The sequence below is a fragment of the Haemaphysalis longicornis genome, unplaced genomic scaffold, assembly GCF_048455015.1.
Source record: "Haemaphysalis longicornis isolate Haplotype H1 unplaced genomic scaffold, Haemaphysalis longicornis Haplotype H1 scaffold_7, whole genome shotgun sequence".
NCBI lineage: Eukaryota > Metazoa > Arthropoda > Arachnida > Ixodida > Ixodidae > Haemaphysalis > Haemaphysalis longicornis.
Window position 1 is genome coordinate 36,265,527 of NW_027526422.1, and position 11,045 is coordinate 36,276,571.

Below are 11,045 nucleotides of genomic sequence, written 5' to 3' on the forward strand. Positions count from 1 at the left end.
AACTATAGTGTAGCAGGCAGGCAACCTTAACTACTGAGGCTGGGGCTGCCTCACCAAAGGCCTCAAAATGGACTAAAGCTGCCCAAATTGTGATAGTTCAGGTTCCTTCAGCAGCGCACATGCGAATTGGGAAAGCTGCTTTCTTACCATGTTACTCAATTCCCCTGAAACCGAGAATTTGATGTGTGCGAGTAATGTTCAGCCATTTTCATTTTGGGGTACCCTGCAGTATGGGCTATTACTCCACAAGAAAACACAATCCACTGCCAGCTGATAAGAATGAATCTTGGATGTTGTCATGCAGACTTGGCGTTTGGCTGCTTGCGCATTAATTTTAATGTCTGTCTACCGCCAGCTGATCTTCTAGGCACCAGGACACGTGCTATACTAGCAGCTGCCAGATAGCATCTAGCAAGGCAACAATTCTTCAACTGTTGTAGTGCTTTCAGTACAACGAAACTACGAAAGCATAACTTTTTGTGGTGCTCTAAAAATTCTCTATATTTTCATGACATCCAGTAATGGTCTTCAACACTTTATACAATGCAGTGTTACGTGCTTTTCAAACCGTGCAGTACTTTTGGGAGCATTATAGCTATACCGAGTGATCGTAACTCATGCAATGTGAGTGTGCCGTGTGCGACAGCTTCGCAATGTTTTTGCGTAAAAGGACAATTTCTGGAGGGAGCTGAACCTCGTTTGGGCCTGATGAGGTATGGTACGACTGTATGAGCACTGACTGCACTCTTGAGAAGTATGTACTTTTGCAGATGCATGTTAACAGGACCTCAAGGTGATAAAGTAAGAACCTGTTACTAGTAACCCTCCCAGGGGACTGATTATGTTTTCATCTATTGAATGTTAAAAAGTGGACAAGCTTTTGCAATCAACTACTGGTGAAACGCAATCAAGAAGATATCGGGAGGGTTCTACTGCACTGCTGAAGCCGTTTGGCTTTCCACCTTGAATGTGCACTGCAGTGTCATCATTCCATTTGTGCACTGTTCGTCCATGTCCAATATTGCAGTCCAGCATACCAGACATGAACCTCCGTTGGCAGGAATGCATACAAAAAATGCATGCTCATTGTCCCACATGTGATAGATTACAAAAATGGGGTACTGGAAAGTGCCCGTATGATTTGCAACGAGGCAGTAGAGAAGCGAACTAGGATGGACTTTACCCCGAGAGCGTAAAAAATGACCTCCAAAGTGTGTTTTGTTCCCCCAAATTCCGTGCGAGCCAATACAGGTCACAAGTGTATGCAGTGCTGAAGTACTAAGTTCCTATCAAAGGTACTGCAAACTACATGGTTCTCTGCAGGAGGCTGACGCTACACTGCAAGCTTTTTACAACAACTTGCTGCACCAGCATAGGCAGAAGTGAAATTTTCATTACATTTACAGCAACAGTTGGCTTTCAGTTCTCCTAACACGAGTTGACCAGAGATCCAGGGCAATTCCAAAATGTCCTCAAAGTTACCGTGAGCATAAACATAGTTTTGTGTTGTGAATGCGATTATCAATAAAATATCTTCCACCAAACAATGTGATGTCTTACCATGGGGGTATTTGGGCTCATCAAGTGTGCTTATTGCAGCCGTTCTCCTAAGTTCTATAGTAACGAATGCAAGCTTCAAAGCAGCAGCCGCCGGCATGCAAAAGAAGGTATGCTTATGTGCAGTAAAGTTGGCCTTCGCCTTGAGACGGGAGGGAGCTGCATCCAAGTCGCCTTAGCTCCCACCAGCACAGTTGTTAAAGCAGATAAAGCATAGCAAGACGATGGATCAACCTCTGGAGACATCTTGCAAGAAATGTTACCTCTCCAAAAAAACTTAGCCTTGGAACTGTTGTGGTAGCTACAGGCTGGTTACAAAAGGTTGCTGCATACTTATAAAGGTACAGGCAACCTCTGAATTTCACCGACCGGTTTGGTTTGTGCTAACTTAATGATACCACGCTAAGTTTTATCAAATAACTGGCTACAAAACTTTGCCCAATGGAGCCGAAAACTGCACTGAATTACAAAAGTTGACTGTACTTGCAGGGAATTAGTAAGCCAAGGATACTTTCAATGCAGCTGCATTTCTGTGCCAACATATGAGTGCAAGCACCACCACCACTGCTCTGCAGTAAAGATGGCCCCGAAGCACAATGTGACCAATGCACAACAACTTTGAATTGCATGCTGCAGAAGCCCCAAGCCTCGCTTCAACACCCTTTTAATGCAGGAAAAACATAGAATCTGAAAGACCAGCTCATGTAGAGGAAGTTTTTTTGCATTAGTGGTCGGTCAGCGCACGTCCTTGCAACACGGACAGAACAGAAAAGAGCTGCCTTGCAACAGGCAAGCCTCAAAACAGCAGTCAGTTCACCCTTGCAGCTTGCAAACTTTGAAACAGCAATCAATGAGTGGTAGGTGCATATCCTTACAACAATCTTGCAACACGCAAACCTTGAAACAGCAATCGATCACGTGGAAAACTGAAGCTGCAACCGTAGTGAAGTCGGAATAAGAAAAAAAAAGTTATAGCACGCCATAGCAACCTGGGCAGCTCATGAGGAAACTGACCGTGTGCAAATGTGCATCACGAAATTCCGTCCCTAGGTGCACCGCTCGTCAACGTCACTCTCCGTCACGACGTCTTTGCCCTCGAAAAGCTTGTCGACCGCCTTCATGGCTGCCTTCTTGCCCAGCCTTTTCTCCGAGACCAACTTGTGCGAGAGCAGCCTGCAGACCTTTTTGAAGAGCTCTTTGGACAGCCTGTTGTCTTTGTACTTGGGGTAGAGGCATCGATTGATGTTTCTCGCTGCCCGGTTAAGCTCTTCCTTTCTGGCGTGCTTCTCCGCTGATGAGGGTGCTTCTGAAGAGTGCTTGTCCTTGTCAGACTTTTTTTTATCGTGATGGCGCTCTTTATGGTGGTATTCTGGCGATTCCAGCGTATCAGAGCACTCGTCAGAATCGAATGCCTCGTCGTGTCCAGAATCCTGCTTGGGTCTCTTGCCTGAAGGCGGTACTGCCTTATCTGCTTGAGTATGTTCCGCTTGTCTTTTCTTGTTTTTCACTGGAGAGCCTTCAAAGAAGTACCGAATTTTCGTACCACTATTATCATCAGCCTGTTGCTTAGGGCTAGAACTCGGGCAAGGTGTGGTCGTCGTCGGTGAGTCTCCAAAGCCAAAGGCTTTACTAGAATTTGTGTCGTCCTGTTGAGGAGCCAAGTTGGTTTTAGACGTGCTTGGGCTGCTGCTTTCGCTGAGCGAGGAATTGTCTGAACAGCCCATTTCCGCAGACTTGGACGTTTCCACTGCGGGCTTCTTGGCGATTTCTGGGGATTTGAGTGAAATGTCGTGGGACTTTATTGAAACATCTGCAGTGCTGCTTGCCTTGCTGTCTTCAGATGACTGTGATGATTCGTCATCCTTGCTAGGAGGAAAATAATCCAAGATGCTATGGAGCTTTTTGGGTGGAGTTTTTTCTTTTTCTTTGGTTGCAGCCTTGGGTTCGTGATAATTCAGCAGCAGCTCGTGAAGCTGCACAGCCCGGGTAGACTCCCTGAGCGCTACAAACAACTGCACCAGCTCCCTCCTGTACAGGTGCACATTCTTCTTTGTTTTGAAAATCAGCAGCTCCTGCTCTGCGGCACAGTTCTTGATTTGCCGGGGTGTGAGCTGTGGCTCGTCGTTGAACGACTCGTATGCAGCAAAGTTCAGCTCCATCTCCTGTTTCAGCTTTGTCAGGTAGTCCTGGCGCATTTCAACAGAAACCTCTTTAATTGCTGAACACTTTGGCTCCAGGACAGAGCAATTCTTTGGAATGGTCCTTGACTTTGGCTTCTCCGCTTTTGCTGAACGACGCTTCTCAAATTCACCCTGAATAAGCTGCGACAGTTCGGCAGCGGCTGCTTTATCATTACCGCCATCTTCGCTTCCACTGCTCCCGTCATAGCACTCTGTGTCCATTTTCTGGCCGAATCTTCCGCCTCCGTACAGTTCGTTATCGAAACCATTTTTACTTTCCTTTTGAACCTTTGTCGTAAAGAGGGTAGCTTTGAATGACGAGAGCCTGGCCTCCAGCTGCTTTGGCTTTGTACAGGCATCGCAGTTTTTCCCACAGCTCTTCAGGTCGTCGCCAAACTCCCTGCAAAGCACGGTGTGGCGGCAAACCATTCCCTCGCAGTAGCCAGCCATCTTCTCAAAGGCTTGGACAGCCGTCTTTGCCACCACCTTTGCTCTTGGCGTCTTTGCTCCGCTTTCGTCTCGCTTGAGCAGGTAAGTGATGGATTTTCTATCCTGCCTCGAGTAATAGATCCGGCAGTATGACGGTCTTCCGTCACGTCCAGCTCTCCCGGACTCTTGGTAGTAAGCGGGCACAGACTGTGGCACTGACCAGTGGGCTACAAATCTCACCATGGCCCGATCCACACCCATTCCGAAGCTAACGGTCGCCGCAATTACCGGCACCTGGCCCCTGGTCCACTCGTCCTGGTTCTCCTTCCTCTCTGCTGGCTTCATGCCTCCGTGGTATGGCTTCGTAGCCAGCCCAAGGGAAGAGAGCTTCATGCTCACTTCTTCGCACGCATCCCGTGTCCTGCAGTACACTATGCCGCTACCCCTGTGCTTGGGGTCCTCGTCCTCCCAGCCCTCACCAAGAGCACGCAACGCAAAGTTCTTCAGGTTCTCAAAGGGCTCGTCCAGAGCCTCCTTAAACTCGACGTCGTAATAAAGGTTGGCACGAAAGCTCGACGTCTTGAATATGGCCACGGGCTGCCTCAGCTTCAGCTGCACCAGGATATCGTCGAATACCTTGGCGGAAGCCGTGGCCGTGAGGGCAACCATGGGGACGTCGGGGAACATGTCGCGCATTCTGCCCAGCTTCAGGTAATCCGGCCTAAAGTCATGGCCCCACTCGGACACGCAGTGGGCCTCGTCCACGACGAAGCGCGCCAGCTTGCCGGCCTTGTACAGGGCGCTGAGGACAGCCTGGAACTTCTCGCTGGCCACTTGCTCGGGGGTGACGTACAAAAGACGGGTGCTGGGGCTCTCGCTGGTCAGGTCCCGCCTCACTCGCTGCCGCTCGAGGGAGCTCATCGTCGAGTTGATGGTCTCCGCTCGAACGCCCAACGTCTTCAGCTTTTGCAGCTGGTCCGCCATCAGAGCGATGAGGGGCGACACCACGATGGTGACGCTGTCCTTCGGCGTTACTACGGCAGGAAGCTGAAAGCACAACGACTTTCCCGCTCCCGTCGGCATGGACACAAAAACATCCTGGCCGCATTGTGCCACCGCCTCTACGGCCTTCTTCTGCAGGCCGCTACGGTAGGCTCTGTGCCCAAACACCGTCGCCAGGGCGTCGCGCAGTGCGTGCGAAAGTTTCTCGAGGTCCATGCTTGCCGCCGACACCGGCTTTTCGCCACCTTGAGCGGGCGAGTCCGACATGATGCTTCCTCACAGAAAACGGCTCGAGAGTCCCGCACTTCCTGCAACTTGAGACGTACGCATATACTTTGATCGGATCATGGCGCCAGGAACCTCGCACGCGCTATCCAAAAGCGCTTAAGCTGATGCACCAGTTCCGAGGCAACACGACGGCTGCGCGGCGGCGCCTACATGGCTTGCGGTAGCCACACAGCTGACGAAGCCAACAACATCCTTCGGCGAAGTCGCAACGTTGAGATGGTTGAGAGGCAGAAACAAAGCAGTTAACAATGCTCCATCAACTGTTGCTTGTTGCTCACCTCCACGGAGCTCTTTCCCAGCACAGGGCAGATGCCTTTGCCTCATGAAATCAGAACGTTCCAACTCAAAGAGCACATCACCAATGTGCGTTTGTTTTTGCACAAACACACGTGCTTGCTTTGCTTTTTTTGATAAATTTGTGCTTCCGATGAGAAGAGGGCGCTGAGTGACCTACTTCCTCAAGTCGTGTACCTCACTCAGCTCCGGCTGTGCATAAAGTTCCGCACGTAGATGTGTTGTGGCGAAATCTGCAAAACTGCACCAAGCGCGCCCTCGTTCACAAAAGAGTTAGCTCAGCTCACCAGAGCTCCCGAAGTAACCGGTCGAAACAAAAGGCTTAGCGAAGATTATCTATCTACTGATCATTTACCCATGCGTAACCTATTTCATCGCTCTATGGACTAAATGCAAGTCGGCGTGCGTCTGCTTGGCGTCGTACAGATCAGCGGAGCCGTGCTTGCATTCGTTGAGAAAGTTGAATATATTTGAAGAAAATGCCCGTGTATACGAAAGAATACATACAGGAGAAACTCCAAAAAGAGCTTGAAGCTACTCACCTGGTGAGTGACGGTCAGATATGGGGAAGCGGGACAAGGAACCGTTACGATTTGAGCATGCAGTGAGAATTTCGCCAGCTCGGTCGAGTTGAATAACTTGCGCTTCAAAATTCTGTTTCTCCAGCCTTCACGTGGCATCGCTATACGGTGCCTTTTTTAGCTGTGTGAGTGCAAAGCAAACGCAGAGGAGCCATAAATCGTGAAATGCATTGCTTGCAGGACATCGAGGATATTTCGGACGGATGCGGCGCGAAGTTCAACGCAGTCATCGTTTCCCCTAAGTTTGAAGGGAAGGGCCTGCTAGAGAGACACAGGTGTGCAGATTCGCTTCTATTGGACGTGGGAGGAGGGAAAGTGGTCGATATAATGACATTCCCAGAGGTTATGGCTGAAATAAAGTGAACCTGAGTGCATAGCCAAGGCACTAAAAATAGTCATCGTGTCGCATGTGTCCCAGTTAGCTGAGGGACAAATAAAAAAAACATAAACGAGCAGTGGAATTAATGTACCAAAATCCTAGAAGTTTTCCTTGAGAACAACTATTACATATAAAATCGTTTTTGGTAAGCCTCGTAAAGCCATAATTCAATCCTGACGGCGGCATACAGCAGAGCTCCAGTCAAAAATTTCATTGTTTCTACAGAAATAACACACGTTAATTTTAAAGTGAATGTCAGACAATTATACAATGACGAGGAAAAGAAAAAAAAAAGGTTTTGGAAACCACTTTTCCACACTGGGCTTGTGACACTACATGTGTAACTTTTGCAATTTGCTGATGGAGACCACATCAACCAAAGAGAAGTTTTATGGATTTGCAGCTGGAACTCAATGCATCAAATACAAACCGGTAATCTGCATCAATAAGATGACTGGCAAATAGGTATACAGTGCCATAAAATGCGCAAAAGCAACTTAAATCGGGGGTGAGCGGTATGAGTAACCGGTACACTGCATCAATCAAGTTGCTGTTGTGCCAGTGCAGTAGTTTGTGAAATTGAAAGAAGTGTGTCCGCCATTTTCTGGGAAGACACCAAGGGTTCAAGTGAGGAGTTCAAGGCTTCTGATACGTCGCCTTCATAGCCCGAAAAAAAAAAAAAAAGTTTCAAAAGTCAACGACTATGCTATTGAGTGGCCTACGGTTATTGTACACTAAAACGCCCCACTAGGTTTTGCTAGGTTTTGCCTTCTTCGTGATGGCATGGAGTCTGTGTAGTGGTTGGCTGTTTTTGGTAGTTCCACCAGTGTTGGAGGTCTCTCGCGCCATCATATCATGGTGCAGTAAGCAAATAATTTTTAAATGCCGATACCTCAGTTAGAGTTTCTATCAAACGAAGCTGTAGAACGGCTCACTTTTTCAACTTGAGCGAAGTTGCACGTTATCTTCAAGGTGTCTTTAAGTGGTAGTATCATGCCAAGGCTTGCGTGTGACCCGTTGAAATTTTTTGACAAATCCATGGTCATTTCTGCTTTCAGGATGGTGAACACCATTCTCTGTGAAGAGCTGAAAGTGATCCATGCCTTCTCACAGAAGACCCTCACGCCAGCACAGTGGGAAGAGAAATGCAAAGGATAACCACTACGAAGCTTCCTAGAGCCACATCTGTGCAGTTGTAGCCAGCAGTACTAGGCCTGCAAAAACATTTTCGTTCACCAAGCCAAAATACACGAACTTTTGAAGTACCCACTTTTTTCAGCTGTACTTTTGGTGGAATGCCAGTACAGCCTGTTTGTTGCAATATCTGCTTATTCTGCTTTTGGCTATTGTTTCCCTCAGCTGCAAGGTGCATGAACAATTACAAACTTCTTTTTTTGACTATCATGTTAGTTAGCATAGGCAACACAAAATTCCTAGGTATGCATAGATTGCTTCAATATATGCCAGTTGCAAAACTTTGCTTCAGAATCTGGGCTGTGCGAGCACCGCTGCTTTGTTGAAGGCAAGAGGCAAGTAAATGGCATTTAGCGCACAAAAATTGAACACTACTAGACATTTAAGACTGCACCCTAACAAAATGAAGGTTTATTTTTTAACTTGGGCAACAATACATTGACTAATGTTAATTTGTTTCTATGGTTTTTTTACGACTCATGGAAGCAGTCGCAAGAACTTGAGTACTACTCCAACTTCTGTGAACTGGTGTTTAATATGGGGGGTTTATGGGGAGCTTCGCAACTGGCATATATTACTCCAGCCATGCATACCATTCTGAAAAGGAGCTGTTTTCACGGCTTCACTGTTCTTGTTTTATCACTGCCTTCAACTGCAAACTGTCAGATTTAGAAAGCTCTGCACTGTACACAGCTACGCACGCTTTAAAGGAGTACTGACACGAAATTTTTGTTACGTTTTTTTCTCTGCTATGCGTGCCTACCAGCCCACTAATCATAGAATGACAGATTAGACGGTCGAGCGCAGCGTAAACATTCATTTACGGCGTCGTTTATTCGTGTCAGTTTCGGTTTCGACAAAAAAACGCCGAGCGGCCGCCATGACAGCATGTATCACATGGCGTCACCATTCTTGCTGTATCGCTGCCTCTCTGGAAGCGCGAGCGAGCGCACGCGCGCGCCCAGACCGGCCGAGGTCTTCGCCGTCCCCACAGGCCCGGGCAGCATGACGTCAGTCCCAAAACCATGACGTGTACACACGCCCGAGCAGCGCGCGCCAACCACAGCCAGCACGTCGGCTTCGTCACGGGAGCCCCGGCGTCGACAGTTTGGGGCACGTAGCAGATGATGTCACGTCGACCCGCTCGGGCCTTTCTCGTGCGGGCGAAGATTAAAATGGATTTTAAATATGTTTCGCTGAACGGTTGCTGTTGAAACTTGCTGGGAGATATCTCCTGATAAAAAGGAAGCGTTTTACATAGTTATCTCAGCTTTGAAATTTCGTGTCAGTACTCCTTTAAAGGAGCCATGAAGAGAAAACACAAGTTTGGTTCATTCAAAAGATTGTCTCGTTAGAATCATACTGACACCACTTTTAACGTAAACTTCGCTCAAATAAGCTACATAATTAGGAAAAACGGGAATGGTCATGCGACCCACCAGCTCATTTCCCGGAACAGAACCTGTGATGTCACATGGGCTAAGCTCTGCGATTGGCGGAGGCTGGCAGAAGCAGACGCAAATTAGGTAGAGCTTACAAACTAGACGAACGAGCGATTTGCGCTTAAATTTAGGGCACATTCTTTCCAAAGCAATAAGAATGATGGGACAAACAGTGGAAGTTACGAAAGCACATGTAAACATAGAAGTACTGATGCGTTCTGCTGTTCGTACTGCGCACAGCATGCTTTGGTTTAGCTGCACAGCACTACGGGGCTTGGGGTTGTCTCAGACGACACTGGCCGATTGACGCAAGCAACGGTGTCTTACGTGACCCCATTTGTCGAGCGAGCACTGTTTCAGGGAACGAATATTTTCTCCCAGAACAAAAACAAGCCAGGTTTAAAGGGACGGACAACCGATTTTTGTCGCGTATATGTTCTCTAGCTCATATGAAAGCCAGCGTTTTATATAGCCCGATAACCACAAGCAATTTCTAAAGAAACTGGCGGAAATAATTTTAATTTGGCAGCAAACTTCCTGAAATCGGAAGGGTGGCGGTTCGTAGTGTTCAAACTTGACACTACAATATGTGTCCCTGTCACGTGACCTGCAAACCTAGCAGCTACTGTAACTGCTGAAACGTTTATTTGCGTATTGAAAACCTTTTAAAACAAGTATTTGTACAAGGTTAAATTGCATATGTATTTCTAAACATTATTCTGAAATTTTTAAAGACACGCCGCCCGCCGTCGCTGGGTGCCTCTCAGCATGCCTCTCAGTGTGGCTAACTGAGCCTCCATGCCCAGAATCAACGGCAGCGTTCAGTAAACAGACCCAGCGAAGGAGCTTTGACGATTCTGCCTGAGTCAGGGGCGTTTGTTCTGCCAAAATATTTGATTTCAGTTTCCAAATATGCCAACGGCAGCTTAAAAAAAAAAAAAAGACACGTCGCGCCTGGGGAGAATCGAACTTCCCGCCTTCACAACGTGCGGCCAGATTCTACCTGTCGTCTATCCCAACAGATGGCGCGTTCGTGCAAAATAGACCGTTGCATTAAAAAAACACATAAAGGAGCAGAAAAGCCTGCCATTCAAACTTTTTTAGCTGGGAACAAGTTTTTAAATATCGTTTTTTATTTCGCATACAGACAAAAGCATGTTGGCGAGCTACTCTATGTCATGGTTGCCAGCATTAGTTTTGGGAGGGACACATACGGCTCGTAGATAAAAAAATTCGGTTTAAAAAGTTCTAGGGCGTTATCAGCAAAACCGTTTCTCGTCAAGGTGCTTTAAGTGATGCCCTTTCATTTGGGATAGAGAATATATACTCGACAAAAATCGGTTGTCTGTCCCTTTACATGCGGGCAAAAACAAACCAAACGCTTGTCACGGTATGGTGGCGCCATCTAGGTTACGGAACGTAAAGAAACGCGGGAACAAACGAACAAACCAACACCGCTGTACAGGGTGGAGACAACCTTTGAACGGTCCCGTGCCGCCGCAATTGGGCCAACGGGCTCAACGCGTTATTCTTTTCGTTTCCCACGAGACCTAGCAACGCGAAACAGACAATATGATTCAAACTTCTTCAGTAAACCGCGTTGCGGCGATAATTTTAGCGCGGTTTTGACACAATGACTTGCTTCGGCGGCGAGCGAGCAACCGAACATGGCGGCACCAGCGTTACGTGTCTCTACCCT

At 47.6% G+C, this 11,045-nt stretch overlaps 2 protein-coding genes across 2 annotated transcripts; one reads left to right on the plus strand and one right to left on the minus strand.

Moving 5' to 3' along the window:
* Nucleotides 1–2,204: 2,204 nt before the first annotated feature.
* On the minus strand, nt 2,205–5,814 carry LOC144145218 (ATP-dependent DNA helicase Q5-like). The gene has a single exon (XM_077676754.1). The coding sequence runs from the start codon at nt 5,433–5,435 to the stop codon at nt 2,604–2,606; it is 2,832 nt and encodes a 943-aa protein (XP_077532880.1). The 5' UTR covers nt 5,436–5,814; the 3' UTR covers nt 2,205–2,603.
* Nucleotides 5,815–6,048: 234 nt separating this feature from the next.
* Nucleotides 6,049–7,975, plus strand: LOC144145224 (bolA-like protein 2). The gene is made up of 3 exons (XM_077676761.1): nt 6,049–6,295; nt 6,512–6,606; nt 7,769–7,975. The coding sequence occupies exons 1-3, from the start codon at nt 6,230–6,232 to the stop codon at nt 7,866–7,868; spliced, it is 261 nt and encodes an 86-aa protein (XP_077532887.1). The 5' UTR covers nt 6,049–6,229; the 3' UTR covers nt 7,869–7,975.
* Nucleotides 7,976–11,045: the final 3,070 nt, after the last annotated feature.